This window comes from Perca flavescens, chromosome 3, assembly GCF_004354835.1.
Source record: "Perca flavescens isolate YP-PL-M2 chromosome 3, PFLA_1.0, whole genome shotgun sequence".
Lineage (NCBI taxonomy): Eukaryota > Metazoa > Chordata > Actinopteri > Perciformes > Percidae > Perca > Perca flavescens.
In genome coordinates this window covers 27530519-27549131 of record NC_041333.1, presented here as the reverse complement: position 1 = coordinate 27549131, position 18613 = coordinate 27530519, and the positions used below count along the sequence as shown (strand labels likewise).

Genomic DNA, 18613 nt, shown 5'->3' with positions numbered 1-18613 from the left:
ATAAACATAATTTTATATATAGGCTAATCATGTATTGTGTTCTGAACCTGTTATAGACTAGTACTGTTGGGTGTGGTCTGTTGTTTGTCCATGTACGTTCAAATATCCACATCCTGATTATCCTACTGTATTACGTTCACACAGAGAAACTCAAGTGTGCCAGTCTCTTAGACTTCCTGTTATCAAGATGTTGCACAAGTTCATAATTACAGAACATCAGGATTAAAGATAGGAGTCGCCATCTGACCATGTAGAAATAGCCAATAGAAAGTATCTGAAAATGATACCTTTATTCAGTAACCGCTCATTGCAATGTTTGACATTAAAATCAGTTTCTTGTCATACAGTACAGTGCAAAAAAATACCTTTGCATTCAGACTTTAGGGCAATCAAGAAGTAAATACAATCATTATTATTATTATTATTATTATTATTCTCCAAAAGAAGGACGGCTAGCTCGAGGGCCTGACCAATCAGAGCACAGTATGTAACATGATTAGAACATTAAAGGCCACTGACAGACTGGACAGAATTCATATTCTCACATTTATGTTTGTAAACACACGCACACCTGTACAAAGACACACAGCATAGAAACAGTAATTTGCTAAATGCATTGCTGACTTTGCGGTCAAATGTAATGCAGACAGTATAAAATAAGTTAATTTGGATAGTTTCTTAGATAGTAAGAGTGTATGTTGTTATCTTCATCGTCAGCAGGAAGTAAACATCGATTACAACAGTTATATTGATGATGGCAGCGAGAGGACAAAACACTTCAGCATCACTCGACGTCGACCCAGGTTCTTCATTGGCACATTTGTGTCCATACAGGTGGAGGGAGGGGCTACTGCCCTTCCCTTACTGGCTGACTGGCTGTGGCAGGCAGAGGTGCCCACTGTACAGCCGGGGGGGGGGACAGGCGCTGGCTGTGCTTTTTTTTAGAACAAATAGGAGATGCAAATGGAGAGAGACAAGGGCGATAAGGCAGAGAAGAAGAGCTGAGCTCATCACAGAAGATCTGACATATCTAGAAGGCCAATATCTTGTCTCTCTGGACGGTGTCGAGGTCGTCATCCATGGTCAGGAGGACCTAGGCGGGAACACGAGGTGAGGGGTTAGTACACAGAGTTTCCTGTTTGCAGGTTCCTATTGCAACAATATATTTAAGTTTTACATTTAAGCAATCACATATATATTTGAAGTTATCAGCTAGCCCTGTCAAGCATTTACTGTATTGGCTGTTATTCATATAAATTGTTAAATTCTAAACACTCCGATCAAAGTTTTTTTTTGTATGTATGCTGCATGCCTAAATGAACTAAAACAACCCGCACACAAACACAAACACACACACAATCATACCAGGAAGGATCCAAACATGGCGATGGAGGAGAGGAAGTGCCAAATGTCATGGTCATCAAAGAATGAAAGCAGGATACAGTCCCTGTTGTGCTCTCGAGACTCTGCTGGAGTTTTCTGTGTCGGACGAGAGAAACCCACAAAGTAAAAATAATGCCACATCACACAGGATAATGTAAAAAAAAAAATACAGAGTTAATGTTTGCTCTCATAGGTTAAAACTTTGGTCAATAAAAGGTGTGTAAGGCTAACGCTCCTACTGTGTGACTCTGTATTAGGGCTGCTCTATTATGAAAAAAAAAAAATCATAATCACGATTATTTTGGTCAATATTGAAATCATGAATAATTACACAATTACTCATTGACTTTTTGGAAAGATGTTGCAATTACTGAACTTAAATTATTTTATTTTTTTCATTTCAGGATAAAATAAGAGTTTATGTGCAAAATAATGTTTTTTTCCTTGATTATTCTGTTTTTCGTAATTATTTTGGAGCCGAAATTGTAATCGCCATTACAATTTTGATTAATTGCACAGCCCTACTCTGTATGTGTGGGAGTTACCAACCTGCCAGGTGCTGAGACCCTGGAAGAAGAAATACAGTGCAAAGCCCCACACCACGGCTGTGAACAGAATACACACCAACGCCAGACACTGGATTCTCTCACCGCTCCGCAACTAAAACACACATACAGAAAAAAAAGAGCTTTAGATTTTGCTTTTTACTTTGCTACTTAAAAATGTGGATGTAGGCAGAACACACACACCTTCATAATGATATAAAAGGCAAAGTAGAGCAGCAGGTTGCAGATAGCGATGGCCAAAAGGTAGGAGGCAAAGTCATTGGGTCTCTCTATGAGGCCATAGGCAGCTCTACGGAGAGGGAGCAGGAGGAAGAGACACAAAGATGACGTCATCAGTTAAGCCCTGTGCTGTAAATTAAAAATGGTATTGGTCTCTACTTAGTGTTAAGTAAAAGAAAAAACACACTGTGTTCACTTACAGAGACCAGTTGACTATGTTCCCCATTACGAGCAGAACCATACGGTCCTGTCAGACAGAGGGGGAAAGATGAGTTATCAGCCGGTAATCTGGACTTGCCAACACAGGATACAGTGATTCCTATACTGTACCAGATAACTTAGATATTGATAATTCAAGCACTGGATACAGGTAAAGGCATATTAAATTACATAATCTTAACCAACATCATCAATGGCATCTGAAGATCTAACCACATGTCCAGTTTCCCTGTATAAACTAAAGAAACTCTGAAAAACTAGGATTCCTTGTACACTTATGTTGGTGCAGCCGTTTCTGGTTATTACTCACTATGTACATAGGTCCACTGCACTGCCTGATGCAATCTGTGTAGATGACGTACACAATCCTGCGCAGCATCCCGGAGTCTGATGCAAATATACAGACAAATGTTAGCTGGAGTCAAACACTAGTCCACAGTGTGAGGTTTCAAATCTACAGCACCCAAACAGTAAATGTCAAGGAGACACTTAAAAATGAAAGTAAAATCCGATGCACCAGGTCATTTTTTTTTTAAACATAGCAACTCTGATTCTGCCTGTACAGTTTGCAGTTATATATTACGCATAACTGATTTTAATGAAGCTATTATGCAGCATTAAGGCACACAAATCTTCTGTAATTTTTAGCTAAAAAGAGATCCATTTGTATGGTATTCAATTTTCTCTTTTATAAAAAAAAATATGCATGCAGCAAAACGGAAAATATTAGATAAATGTCTGAAACCTCAATGGATCTAAATCAACCACCACTAATATTAAACCATTGTGATTCCAGGAGCTACAGATTAAGACACCATTTTTTCACTCCGTTAGTTATTATACACATTACACACAGGCCCGAAATACAAACACACATGCCAGGGACCCTATACATGCACAAATGGAGAGATGTATGAGTGAGGGGGCTGCCAATGACAGGCGCTTCCTAGTTATCTTACCCAGCCTCCATCGGCCCATGTAGTAGAGCTGTGTGCTGAGGAGCATAGTGGACAAAATGTGGATCACTGAGAAAATGATCCAGAAGACTGTGTTTCCTTTCCCAAATACCTGCAAACAGATGTTCACAAACATTAGAAAATGTGTTTTTGCGTGTGTTAAACATAACCAAGGCCCTCTCTACCTCTGTGTGTGTGTGTGTTTGTGTGTGTTTACCACTCCCAGCACAGAAAAGAAGATGACCCCAGCCAGGCAGGCGTAGGCAGTGTAAGCACTTGCGTTGATGTCTGGGTGTCTCTTCTGATACAACTTCAACATACACAGTCCAGCAATCATGTACATGAAGGAGGTGTCTGCAAAGAAAGATAGAAACATTACACAACACAACAACATCTATCTTTCATCACTTAAAACAATACAATAATAAATAGGAAACCACAGCAGATTATTTTCACTGAATTACAGTTTAGATTTAGGGCCTTATTTTAACGATCTAAGAGCACGGCGTGAAGCGCATGGTTCAAAAGGGTTGTACTTAGTGTCTTTTGGGTGTAACATGCAATAAACCAATCAGACTGTCATCTCCCATTCCCTTTAAAAGCCAGGCACGTTTGTACCATGGCGCATTTCTATTATGATGGCAGATTCGCACCGTAATATTTTTAGTTGTAATATTTTGCATGTTTGTGTGTGTAAGACGCATAGTGTGCGCGTGCTGGGCAAGAACCTAGGCGCATTTTACTAATTTGCTGTTAAAATAACAATGAAATGCTGCGTTATTGACTTTACACTAGGGCTGGGCGATATGGAGAAAATCAAATATCACAATATTTTTGACCAAATACCTCGATATCGATACCGAAACGATATTATAGTTTTGACTATTGGTGCTTTCACAAAATATTTGGATAAATAATCATCAGTAATGTGGATATAATGACTAGGTGAGTAAAGGCAAATAATAGAACAGTTACAACAGTCTGGTAAGTTCAGAAAATGACATCACTTTACTATAATGCAGCTTTTAAAACCAGGAAAAGACAACACTTATCCCATATTACAATATTACGATATCCAAAACCTGCGCAAAGATGGGCGCAGGTGCCTTTGCTATTAAAACGACGTGGGCGCTGGGCGGGAAATTGACAACTGAGTCGGTCTTAAACTAGCAAAGACACTTGCTTTGCACTGCGCTGAGCTGGGTGCAAGATAGGGTCTTGTTGTCTTTATTGCAAACCACTAGTTTGAACCTGGGACTACAGACAGTATGAAAAAAAAAATTGTTTTTTTTTAACATTAAAGCATGTACAGTAAATATGTTCTAGTAGAAACCCAAAATACAAGTATGAATCTGAAAATGCACATGATATGGGACCTTTAAAAGGCCACATGCAGTCCAGGTAGGAACACAAGCAGTCTTACCAAACTGGAAGTTGGTGTAGTTTGGACAGACGTGGTAGCAGGCACTGAGCAAGCCCTCCATCATTAGAGCAGTTCCCATGGCATAATACAGACCAAAGTGCTTTGGGATACCACATTCCTGTGGGGTGGGAGAGAGGAAAATCAAACAAATAATTGAGCAATGAAATTCACTAAATAATACATTTGACTCCATATTCCAAATGTACTGGATGTCTCTGGATGTGCCTGTATCCTCCCTTCAGAACTTCCTATTTCCGATTTGTTAGTGCTACCTGAGGCCGGGGTTCACCAAGATGTTAAAATAGCAACTGTGTGTGTGCATGTGCCTTACCAGCGCGTTGAGATCGTTGCGGACCAGGGCTCGATTGTGGACGATATCTCTTTTGAGGACAATAAGGAGGAAGAGGAGTCCCAGCAGCACGTAACCGAGGTTACTCAGGATGTTGTTGAACGCACTGTGTATGACAAACTATACTTTAAACACAGGCAGGTAATCTACTAGCCATACTGTACATTCAGGCACCTAAACGGACACGTGCTAACCACACACCTTAGAGCTCCCAGAGGGTGGGCACACAGGAAGTTGTAAAAGCAGATGTCCTGGTTTCCTGTAACATTGACCACCTAAAGAAGAGAGTCAGTTTAACATCCATCTTTTTTTTTTTTATCATATCTTTTATATATATATATATATATATATATATATATATATATATACACACACATACACATACACATACACATACACATTGCGTACCGTCTGGTAGGTGATGACCAGCTGGACAACTGGCAGCGCATAGAACACAGCAATAGTAGCAATGTTCCTGGAGAGAATATAATGTTCATAATTATGATAATGAAGGAATCTTTGTTACTGTATTGTTGTAGTTGATTCTACTATTTGTTTTTTCGCTATCTAACAGTTGTCCTCACCAGAAGTAGATTTGGTATTTCTTGCTGAGGATCCTCTTGTCTTTGCGGGACAGGTCAGACACACATAGAAATTTCTGTAATAAGGAGAGGACATTATTACTTGTCATCAAGTAAAATGGGCAACAGTAAGGAGTGGTGACATTTTAACAACGTGACAAAAAAAACGAGGAACTTTGTATTGAGAGTACCTTGGTGCGGACAATGTTTTTGTCCGAGTTGATGTCGTCCAGCGTGTCATAGTCATCCTCCTCCACAGAGCTCAGAGACTCCTGCCTGCTTCGTCCAATACTGTCCAACGATTGCTCTGATGGAGGGAGGGAAGAGAGGACAGAGGAGGAGGTTATGGAAGAATAAAGAAATTAGCCTTTCAATTCATTGGATCAATTTAACGCACGTCTGGATTTAAAGGAATTATTTCTGTGATGCAAATGTGTTCAAACCCATCACCCATTTAGAGTTTCCTGGCAAATTCCAAAGATAATAAACAGAAACTCGTATATCTTTTTGATCAACTGATTGATTTTTATCAATATTGTTTTTCAAATGTAATCAGATTAGCAATCTGGCCATTTCCTGGCAACAACATCTAAGTATCATTGTTGTATGATTCACACAGTGGTGATTGGTTTGCTGAACTCTGAACTGATTCAACCAATTTATGCGGCAGTGTGTCACCAATGCGGATGGCTATGTGGTGAAGGTGATTGAGGATTGGGCGACGTTTGAAAGGCTCCCGCCCTGATGAACACAAAAGACACAGAAAACCAGTGAGGGACCAGAGCTGCTCGCAGGGAGCCAACTGCAAGCCAGGCTGTGGAGACATACTGAAAAGTGACAGTGGTAGGCCAGTAAAAATACGTGTCCATCCTTGTTCATACCCACGTATCCATAGTTGTTGTCAGTTGATGTGGCGCTGTCAGTTATGGCCTCTGAACTGAGTGTGCTTCCGTTGTCAGCTAGAGAAAAAGGGGAGGGTTATTTAATTAAATCTCCACACAAATAAAGACATAAGCAAAACCCCAGAACTGTCCAAAACTTACCAAAGGAACCATATTCATATGGCGAGGCTGGAGTTTTGCCTGTGGAGACACACACACACACACACACACACACACACACACACACACACACACACACACACACACACACACACACACACACACACACACACACACACACACACACACACACACACACACACACACACACACACACACACACACACACACACACACACACACACACACACACACACACACACACACACACACACACTTAACACTCCTGAGCGAGTATATATGACAAAATGCACATGCAGAGACAAGCACCACTATAACCAATACTCGTTAGCATCTTAAAGGTGCTCTAAGCGACGTGACGCATCATTTAGGCAATATTTTTTGTCACATACAGCAAACATCACCTCACAATCCGCTAGATGCCTGTCCACTGAACACCCTGTAAAAGAAATGCTGGTCTCGGTCGACAGCTCAGGCTCCAAAAACAAAATGGCCAACCAGGGGCCCGTTTCACTAAAGCAGAATATATAAATCCAGGATAACCGATAAAGCGAGGCTTGACCTAGTCTAGTCTGTGCATCCTGGCTTGGTGCGTTTCATGAAGGCCAAGCCAGGCTGAGGAGGAGCGACTAGGTCGAGCCAGGCTGAAGTAATTCAGATATATGCGCGTCCACGGCTTTCCTCAAAAAAACGCGAGGTCGATCACAGATTTACTGATGCCAAAATGGAGAATACGCATTGTACATACTTTATACAGAGTGATCAGCAGCTTCTTGTGGAAGTATGATGACGTGAAACACATTATTTGTATAAAAAGAAAAGAAACACGGCCGCTGTAATGAAACAACGAAAGAAAGTGTAGCAGACGATCGCAGACCGACTGAATGCGTAAGTAGCCTAAATATATACATTAACTGACCACTGCTCTAAAGTGAAACTGTCATAATCATACAATTCAAGGATTAGGCTACTAATCATTTGCACAAATTAACAGTTGTACTATTTGCCTTAAAAGTAAGCAGAAGATACAGTTACTCAGGAAATTTACCATGAAGATCAATTTTCTACAACGCTAGAATATGGGTGCGTAAATATCTCTTTCACTCCATTCCTCCCTCTCTCTCATGGGCTAAAATATAAATTTCCTAAGTCATATTAACTTCCACTGCTCGCTTTTAATGCAAAGTGTACAACTGTTCGTTTTTGCAAATGACATTAAATGGTTTCAGTTAAGAGCAGTACTGTTCATAAATGTATATTTTTAGACCATCATTCAGTTGGTCTTCGATTATCTGCCACGCTTTTTCTCACGTTTAAAAAAAAAAAAAAAAAAAAAAAAGAGATGAATTTCCTTCTCTACATATTATATGCCTTGCTCCTTCGTATATATTGACATAGAAAATAAAGACATTGAAGAAATTTGACCCTAAAATCTAGAAACTATAAAGATAATTAAGTGATAAATTCCATGCAAACTGTAAACATGAATGGAACAGAGTATATTCATCAGTTATTTCCCCCAGCAAAGTATAAGGTCAAAAACCATTGAGGTGTCCTCTCCCTGTTGTTACATAATGTACAGTAGCCTACATCACTAGATAGTTACTGGTCCAGTGAACTAAGACTATAATTTGGGAGGATTGTACAATTAGGATATGTTTTAAAAATTGTATAATCCTCCCAAATTATAGTCCCAGTTTACTGGACAACACAAATTGTGTGCTAAGAATGCCAAATACAATGCACATGGAAGGGAACAAATATGATCCTTAAAGACTTAAAAAAAAAGAATTATCAACTAAAATAATTCAAGGTGCATTGGTCAACTCTAGAAATGTACAGCCTTTGTATGTATTGCCCTTAGTAACAGACTTCATTTAAAAACACATCTGAAATTTTATCAGCCTTTTCTAATTATCTCAACAACTGCCATAATATATTCATTAAACTTCTAACAACAATATGAACAGCAGTCTTCATACAGAAATATAACAGTAACAATGACTGTCACATGAATAATTATAAAAAATATTTATTTATTTATTTATAAAAATAATAATGGTCACAACTTTAAATAATAACAGTACTTAAATGAACAGCAATATGCACCTGTTGTATTTTAATCCAGGCTGAGAACAATAGGGTAAAACCACTGCTGGGTGATCAGAAAAGGCTCCAGGATTAAATAAATCCTGGCTGTTAGCCTGGTCAGGAGCAGGCTAGCTGCACAGAATAAATCTCCATGGTGATTTATGTGCCTCCGCTTTCGTGAAACCGAGTCAAGGCTAAATTCATCCAGGATAACTGGGAAATCCCGACTTAATCCCTTATCTTGGTTTTGTGAAACAGGCCCCAGCACCACGAAACATAAACAGTGTTCCAGCCAATAACAGACAAGGATTTGGGAGTGGGGGTTGGTGCCATGGATGTATTAGTGCGTGGAAGGGTTGGGGGAGGAGATGGGATGAGGAGGAGGGAGGGGCGAGCTTGTTTAATACTTCCAACATCAACAAGAAGTAACATCGCTTAGAGCACCTTTAATACTGCATACTAAAAACACCACTGCAGCTAAATTGTTAGTACATGACCCCATTTACAATTGTTTTTAAAATGAGTCTTTGGCGATGGGATCACAAATGGACAGCGCTAAATATAAGTGTAAACGACCACCAAGACGCATTGTGATCCACTCACTCAAACCACTTGCCGTAGTGGTTCACATGTAAAAGCTTATGCGTACTGATGTGTCCCCAGTACGCATCAGTACATGTCACATGTCACCAACGCTGGATGTGGCGGTTGTTTTGGTAACTTGCCCATTTTACGACCAGTTGGATGAAGTGTTACATGACCGTCCAATTTTTATTTTTAGCACAATGGAAGATGTGTTGGTTCTGCTGACAGTGATATCTCTAGCTCTACCGACGCAACCACTAATGTGATGAGTGTGGACGTAAGAACTTTGCGCGGGGCCCTTTACCCTTCTAGTATAAGTGACATAAGCAGTAACAATGTGTCCCTGCTGTCCACTCGTGTTGGGATCACCAAAACGCATTTTAAAACCAAGTGTAAACGGGGTCACAGAGGGAGGCAACAACACATTCAGGGATCCAGTTTTTTCAGGCTCAAAATCCCTAAAATAACAGTTTTAGTGAATGGGTGAAAATGTGAGTACGGAATGGTGCAGTGGCAGGTTTGTTTTGTGAAGACTGGTGACTGCTGCAGTGAGAGTGAATTGTTGGAAAACGTTAAGCCTCCTACGATTTTAAAATAAAATCATGTCAGCAGCATACACTGCAGTGAACAGACGCAGATAAACACTGAGAGGTAGTTGAGTACCACATCAGCAGTGCAGACCATTATCTCAATGATTATCTTTTTTTTTTCATGGAACACCTTGTATTTTATATTTTTGTTTGTTTGTCTATCGTGTCGTTAGCATTGTTGACAATAATGTAATATACTAATGTGTTTCTTAAGCCAACAAATACCAGAAGGATACCAATGTGACAAATGCAGGCAAGATAACAGGATGGTAGCAGTGCTTTCTGATTAGCTGTACCTAACAAGGACCCAGGTGAGTCATGTGCATCTGTAGTGCTATGATGCAAGCCATAAACGCTTAACTAACAGTTTTGGAACAATTAAGTGCTATGTTAATGTTACTACACAGTCCATGAGGCATTATGGTCAATCACATCTCTTTATCGGTCTTTCTATGAATGCTGTTGATATGGCGAGAGAGTTATAGTATGTGAGCTAATGCATGCAGAGCATGTGCAGACGAGCAACACATTGTGAGAGAGGGCAGTAAGTGCAAGGTAGGAGTAACAATGTCGTTATACCATCTCCGTTCTTCCCAAGCAGAGAGGCTGAGCCACACATTAGCATGATGGAGAGGGTGTAAAAGAAAACACATTTAGTACACACAGACATGTTACATTCTGCATAAAAAAAGCTTTATATTGCATGTTAAGTGTAGTTTAACATTGGCTGGATATTATAGCATCTGCACTACAGTACAGGTTTGCGACCTTAAGAAACTGTATGCTCAACACACCCGCTAACAAGCCCTTAATGGGCTAGTCCATCATAGCTTGTTGCTGGGTTACCTGTCTCAGCAGGCGACATGTCAGCAGCAATCTGAAACACCTCTCTCTTCTTCATTCTACAGAAACAGGGAGGGGAAGATGCTAATTAAAATCATTTGTATTCAGTATAGTCTTCTTCTTGTAGTGCAGCTGTATACCTCTATATTCTTCAATTAGACATCCAAACCCTTAGGTGCAACTGGGACCCAAAAAAAAGAAAGTTTGAACATTGGGAACATTTAACCAAACAAAACCCAATAAAGGTTAATAAAACATTCTCTGTGGCCTTATGTTCTGTAATGAGGATTGCCTGGGGCTACAGGGAGATACAGAGGAAGATGTATGTATCACTACAAAAGGAGTCAACTTTTCAGATTCACCGATGCTAAATATCTCAGCAGTGAAACAAGCCTATGTATATGAAGTGGATGCGGTAACTAACTGTTGTTTTGGTAGCAGAGAAAAATGCTAAATCTTACCGCTTGTTCTCCAGACAGGTCATGAGCAAGGTGAGCAGATAGAAGGAGAGGAAGATACCCAGACAGAACAGCATGCCCATCACATAAACCTCCGCTGTGGAGTGTAAAACAGATATACTGTAAGCCTATTTACATGCTTATACTGCATGACCTTGCCTGCACTGCATATATAAAATAATAATAATAATAATAATAAAAAAAATGATATAGCATCATTACCTACAGCTTAAAATTGGGAGAGACATAAACAATATGCAGCATCTATCTTATCTAAAGCCAAACATTTAGTTATGAATTATTCTTTCTCCAACTTTTCCAGTTTTGGAGAACATACTGTAACTTGTATCTATGACTTTTCGGAGCCCAGGGTTTAATCAAAATGTTGTTCTTGGCAAGTTACTAGTTTTCCCACAGTTGTATGGCATATTTTGTCGACATACCCATGGTGTACAACAAATATATGGATTATTCCTCAGTCTGGACAGCTGCAACATATTTGTAAAAATGTGACTTACAGTTGATAGCAGGGGTGACAATCACATCAATGAACTTGCTGCGGTTGCCGGCGTCGATCAGCTCATCAGGACGGAGAGGGTAGAAGCGCAGCGGACCGCCGCACGCCTCGTCCTCGGTTTTTACCACTACCACCACATAGAAACTGTTGCTGGGAAAATCTTTTCTCTAAATGACAGAAAGGGACATTAGAAGATATGAAATGTGGTAACAGGGGGTCTATACTGTATGCTTTGGTTACGGCATTATCTGTATTTCAGAACCATGTACGTGACTGTGTCACACACTACCTGCACAGTGATTGCGCCTTTTTTGGTCATAGTCTGGTACATCCCAATGAAGGCCACATTGTTGTCAAGATCATAGACAGGACACTGAAAAGAAAGAGTTCGAGAAACTTGAAAGATTAAAAGAATAAAGGCAATAGGGAATACGAGATGAACAGGATTACTTAAAAAGAACAGTGATCTTATAGTAAGTAGGGCTGGGAAGATATGCCTTTGTCCTGATTCGATATTTTCACGATACATGGGTGCCGATTCGATTTGTAGTGCGATTTTCATTTATTGAGATTCTAGAAGTATTGGGATTCGATAGTATTGAGTATTGCAATTTTCCCTTCTTTCTTTAACAAAAACAATAATACAATAATTGAATAATACACTTCTAGAGACAATATACAGTATCATGAGTCTTTTCTAAATATTAATTGTTCTTAAAAAGAATGCACAACACGTCAGTCAGTCTGACATATTTAATTTGTAAAGAAGTACATAACCTGTATTTTCTGCTGTCAGCGGTCCTGTATAAATACAAATATTTAGGTGAATTATTGGTAAAAAAAAAAAAAATAATAATTCATTCTAGGGAAAAGAATTGATTTTAAAAATCTTCGAAAAAAAAAAAATTACGATACATACGATTTTCGCTTCCCCAATAAAAAGCACGAATAAATAAAGAATAAAAAGGAAGTCAATCTCAATTAATCAAGGGTTGCAATGGTATGACATTTCCCGGGTACAATAACTGTCTCCGAATATATCACGGTATTATACAATTATTATTATTATCATTTACAATGACCCTTAAAGAAATGAAAAGAAGTTTTTTTTGGTTGAACACTTGTTAATTATAATTGAAACCATTTCTTTTATTGGAAGTATGTGTAAAATGTTGCCATTTTGAAAATAAATCAAATATATTTGTCAATACCGTAGATAAGCAAATGTACAGTGTATGATAACCATCAATTCTCATACCACGGTATACTGTGAAACCGGTATATCACTGCAACCCTAATTAAATCTTCTCAGAACATCATAAAATTAACAATATTTGGTTTTTATTCTGCACTAACACCGTTGCAATAACCTCAATTATGCCCATAGGTGGCCAAATTGTGTTACTGCATGCTGACCACAATGCCAGGAGCCACTTATGGACAGCACCTGTCTGGTTTGAGGGGGTGGGGAGCGGGGGTAAGTGTACCTGGATGTCCTGGATGGACATAACAGAGCAGGGAAAGGTCATTTCTGAGTTGACCTTGACGATCACAGTGTCCACCCCATCAGGAAAGACATACTTGAAGTACTGAGAGAAAGGGCAAAAGAAAGAAGAGAAAAAATAATAAGTATTAATGAAGTGAGTAAGGAACATAACAAAATGGGAATAATAGTCGTATATTCATTTTCATTAGCCATATAAACAGCATAGTAGGAATATTGTCTTTTTTGGAATAAGGGCCAAATTGGAATATGGGGTGTGTATGTAAACGTAGTCAATAACTGACTTTATTGATAAGTAGGTGCTACAAAAGGCCAATAGAGGAAACAATAGTTTGTTCCCTTTTTCATGGGTTGAACTCCAGAACAACAAAATGAACTGTGTAAAATGTGAAACTCCCTCCAATCTTACTTGTACTTTCCTCAGCTCCGCTCATCTTTTTCGTCATCTGTACCCTCCACCCCCACTCTCACCCTGTCTGCTATCTAGATTTCTGTGACTAAATGGCCCTATTGTAGAGCAGCACTTAGTGCCATCCTTAAAAACCCATAAAGCTTTGGTATCAAGCTGTATTACCTGAGGTTGGGATGGTGACGCGGTGAAGCTGAATTTCTTGTCTGTCCTGTAATCAAGGTAAAGATAACAAGTCAGTCATACAGATAGTTGCTGGTTACTACAAAACCTAACCTTAAGCTGAGAATTCAGGCAGCTACTGCACAGTGTGTTTGTGTGATTCTATCAGATGTCACTCACTGCAGGGTGAAGCTTTCAACACGGCTGACCCTGAGCTGGTAGTTTGTACCCAGGCTGGACAGGGTGGACACGTCCACAAAAAAGTACTGGGTCTCAGAGGCGGCCCGGGTTGGGGGCTGGCACAATGTCCGGCCCACATGACTGTAAGGGTACTTCCTCTGGTAGCTGGAGAAAGACAGATAGAGAGAAAGAGAGACATTGACAAACAGAGAGAGAAAGAACAAGCAAGCTCAAGTTCCCATGTAAAAGGTTTGACTTTTACAATTAACTAGACCTTCAACTTCTATTTATTGATAAATTATATTTAATATTATTTATTTAAAACTCTTTTCGGATGCACAGAATAGATAGATACTTTAAATTAGAGCTGGGCAATATATCAATATTCTATCGATATCGTGATATGAGACTAGATATCGTCTTAGATTTTGAATATCGTAATATGGCATAAGTGTTGTCTTTTCCTGGTTTTAAAGGCTGCAATACAGTAAAGTGATGTCATTTTCTGAATTTACCAGACTGTTGTAGCTGTTCTATTATTTGCCTTTACCCACTTAGTCATTATATCCACATTACTGATGATTATTTATCAAAAATCTCATTGTGTAAATATTTTGTGAAAGCACCAATAGTCAACAATACAATATCGTTGCGGTATCGACATCGAGGTATTTGGTCAAAAATATCGTGATATTTGATTTTCTCCATATCGCCCAGCCCTACTTTAAATAAAGTAATGGATGATTGCATTAATAAAAAAAAAAATAAATCAAAGAAAAAAAGATGGAAATGTAACGTGACGATGAGGAAATTATTATAAGATTATTTAATATAATAGGAGTATACTACATTGCTGTTTCAGAATCAGAAGATCTAACTAAATCATGCATAATATCTGAACAAAATCCATAAATACCTAGCTCTAACAAATGTCGTTAAATGCACATGGCATAGCTCAAAACATAGAAGTGGATTCTTTTAAAGAGAGAATGTGACAAAAACTACATTAAAAAAACAGAAGTAACTTCGCTCTGACGACTTTGAGGTAGCTCATTTACAGTAAGCTGGGCTCCTCAGATCTGCACTAGTGGATCTCAGGAGGAAGTGAAAGTCCAATCTTCATTGCTAAAAATTTGCCTGGCCACGAGGCTGCATAGGCAAGACTATATAGCGAGGTAATTCTGGTGTTGCACAACCACAGAGAGTGCCTTGGAATGTGGGAAAGACACAGATCATACAAGGCTGTTAGCCAATGGCTAATAAACAGCCAAACTTCTAACCTGTTGCAAAATCCCATCTGATTAAGTCAGGTTACAAAAGCTGTGTGCCCTAAAACCACTGAGACAAATCTAGACTATAATAAAAGGCTGTAGATTTTATTGAAGTACATCAACAGCTGGCCTTAGTGCTCCATCCAGCAAATGTCCACATACAACTATTACATGTCCAAATAAAAGACCAATCCTAAAGCGCAGTACCTCCTGGAATAAATTTGACCCTGGATCTCAGATCTAAAAACCCATATCTCGCCACCACATTTACACAAAAGTCTACAACAAGCACAGCTAGCATTAACAGATTTCCTTCTCTATTTCCTATGCTATTAAGTACACACGCAGCTATCTACACCAAACAAGAACATTAGTGCATGACCTGAAGTCATAAATGTTTACTATCTAGGGAAAAACAGCAGTAACAGCCAGACACACCCTAGGAGGAACATTGGATTATAACTTTCTGTTAGAGCTGGGCAAAATATCGATATTACATCAATATCATGATATGAGACTAGATATTGTCTTAGATTTTGGATATTGTAATATCGTAATATGGCATAAGTGGCATTACTGATGATTATTTATCAAAAATCTCCTTGTGTAAATATTTTGTGAAAGCACCAATAATCAACACTACAATATCGTTGCTGTATCGATATTGAGGTATTTGGTCAAAAATATAATGATATTTGATTTTCTCCATATCGCTCAGCCCAACTTTCTGTACAGTCTGTGTGTGTGCAGTTAGTTACAACGACATACATAAAAGCCTAGCATAAAAACTAAGTTTGACAGACAATCCTATTCAGTGTTGAGGAGACTTGCCTTACAGTACAGTCCATTTACAGCTGATTTGGTCAGTTGAGGCTTTGTGAGGTCATGACTAGAGAGCTTAATATGTACTTACAACTAATGTGTTCACTTCCCTTTCTAATTGCCTATGAAGGAGTGTGCAGATCATATTCCATTTGAACGCCAGCATTTGAATGTGTAATTGCTCAATTCAACAAACATAAACCACAGAAAATTCATTAAAATCATTAATGTATGTTCGCCATACATTGTATATGACTATGATACTGGAAAAGGTTGTTCTAAAGGAAGCCAATTGGCCCATTCTGTATACATTATGTGCCACATACTAATCTCAGCTCTGCTCTACAATTTACAGAATATCATATACTGAAAACTCAGAGGATTTAGGCTAATAGGCTGTTCCTTTGGCAAGCAGAGGGCAAAGAAGCATTATGCTGGTCATCACTGTACAAACTAGAAATATTGTTGAATTGTGATCTTGTAGGATTGGGGGAAGCTGAGTAGGTGGCAAGATAAAAGTGGGAATACTCACAGGCCTCTTAAAATGAGAGGGACTTGAAAAGACACCACAGCTTGCTTCTGTCGTACCACAAACAGGATGGGACTCTCAAAACCCTGTGATAACACATCCACAAACACACGCACTCCCTCCGTCTGACACCCAAAGAAAGAAAAAAAGAGAAAAGATCATCAATATTACTTGATATTTTTAAATGAAAGACATATACCAATTTGACAATGTAAACTCACCTTATTCCTGGAGACGGTGTGATTGAAAGCATAGATGGTCTGGTTTTCACTTGTAACTGTATCATTATAGGTGACATCAAACTCTGCATCTTTCTGGATCACAGTGTTGGTTTCCCCCTCCGCCCCGCTGCCGCAAACAAACTGGGTCACACATAGCCAGAGCAGGGCTGCCAATCGTGGTCGGGTCCAACATGGAGCAGGTCCAGAGCTGTTTTTATGTCGAGACTTCCAGCAACTCCTTAACACCATTTTGTCTGACACCGTCTTCCTAAAATGTAACTGATACCTAACGTTATTCTAGCCTTTGCGACAACTCCACCCCCATTCAGCAACAATTACTCGTAAGATGGCTAGTTTAGCTGTGCGCCTTCCAGCAATAACCAACAATAACAACAGCTGCTAACTGACAAGCTAAAGAGACAGCGAGGTGTTTACATTAGCTTTATATTTGCTCCTCGTCGTATTGACATCCGCAACGCACTCGAAGCTGCCAGCTAGCTAAGGTTATGCAACAAACAACCCAAGTGTCGAGACAAAAAGTTTCAAGACAACGATACTCAATTCCTCTTCATCTGAAAACCTGGCAAGCTAGCTAGCTGCGCTATAACGTTAGCATTGTTGGTCAACGCTGCTAAGGCAGCTCCATGTTTTGATATAGGAGTTCGGCTCCAGCTACGCGGGCAGTGTCAAAAACAAAACAGCACCAAGTGTTTTTTTCCAGTCTGTCCAACGTGATCGGTTGTCACGGCGTGTATTCGCGGTGCCGCGGCATTATGCAAGTAGCTATATCTCGCGCAGAGGGTGAAGAGATTGAGCGTGTTTATAGTGTGAGAAATCTGTGACATTAGCGCCCCCCTCCACGCTCAGACAGTAAACAAACAGAGTGCGACGTCATGTCTATGCCCTCCATAGAGTCCTCTGCTTATACATATAGCTATGTTTTATATTTATGCCTCTACTATCAGTAGGCCCCTTCATCTACATGTTTTGGTCTTTCTTATTTAATTATATTCACTGGGAGAAACCATGGGGAATTTGTGATAAACACTGTAGGCTATAATTCAAAGAGACTTTATTAGTATGACCATTAAGACATAGGCCTAGTTAAAGCAGATAAGGAAAAGTACAGTTTAAGATGCAAACAAAACATTATGTTAACATTAGTGCAAAAGCAACAACCATGTTTAACATCATCAAGAACATAACTGATGGATATCAGCCTCAACATGAAACATAATGAAGTAATAATATAGTGTGAGTGTGTGTGTGTGTGTTGTCAGTGTGTGGTATCAATAACAAGCTTAAGGAAGTGTCTGTCAAGATATTAATTATAATTTACCCTGTAAAATGTGTGTTAGAAAGATTTATGTGGACTAGAGAAAGAGAGTATTTCCCATCTATTGTTTTCACTGTATATTCTTGTCTGGATTGATGTAGCCAACTTTCAAAAAGAAAGACATATGAAAGTGGAAATTTATAGGCTATATATGTTTGATGTAATGCTATATTTTAGTTAAGATACAATTGAAAATACAAACATGCTATATCATACAACTATCATTTTTGGAAAATGTAATTTTCATAATATTTTTGTGTGTGTTTGTCGTATTTTGTCAAAATTAGATGCTGGGCAACATTGGTCCTCCTTTCGACTCTGCCTCCAGTTAGTCTTCAAGTACAGAACAGCAGACTACAAATGGCAAACCAACAAGA

The 18613-nt window shown here is 39.1% G+C and overlaps 1 protein-coding gene across 2 annotated transcripts; it reads right to left on the bottom strand.

Moving 5' to 3' along the window:
* Window positions 1–271: 271 nt before the first annotated feature.
* sidt2 (SID1 transmembrane family, member 2) lies at window positions 272–17783 on the bottom strand. Of its 2 annotated transcripts, XM_028573505.1 has the most exons (26): window positions 16901–17783; window positions 16683–16804; window positions 14058–14222; window positions 13881–13926; window positions 13290–13391; window positions 12092–12175; window positions 11804–11969; window positions 11289–11382; window positions 10831–10886; window positions 10564–10590; window positions 6740–6778; window positions 6578–6655; window positions 5888–6003; window positions 5700–5773; window positions 5524–5590; window positions 5317–5390; window positions 5098–5221; window positions 4767–4884; window positions 3561–3697; window positions 3347–3455; window positions 2698–2774; window positions 2369–2415; window positions 2133–2238; window positions 1933–2043; window positions 1366–1479; window positions 272–1093 (listed from the first exon to the last, which is right to left on the bottom strand). In XM_028573505.1, exons 1-26 carry the CDS (start codon window positions 17147–17149, stop codon window positions 1031–1033), a joined length of 2565 nt encoding a protein of 854 aa, XP_028429306.1. In that variant the 5' UTR covers window positions 17150–17783; the 3' UTR covers window positions 272–1030. The 2 variants fall into 2 exon arrangements, with proteins under 2 accessions (XP_028429306.1, XP_028429307.1); XM_028573506.1 differs by lacking the exon at window positions 10564–10590.
* Window positions 17784–18613: the final 830 nt, after the last annotated feature.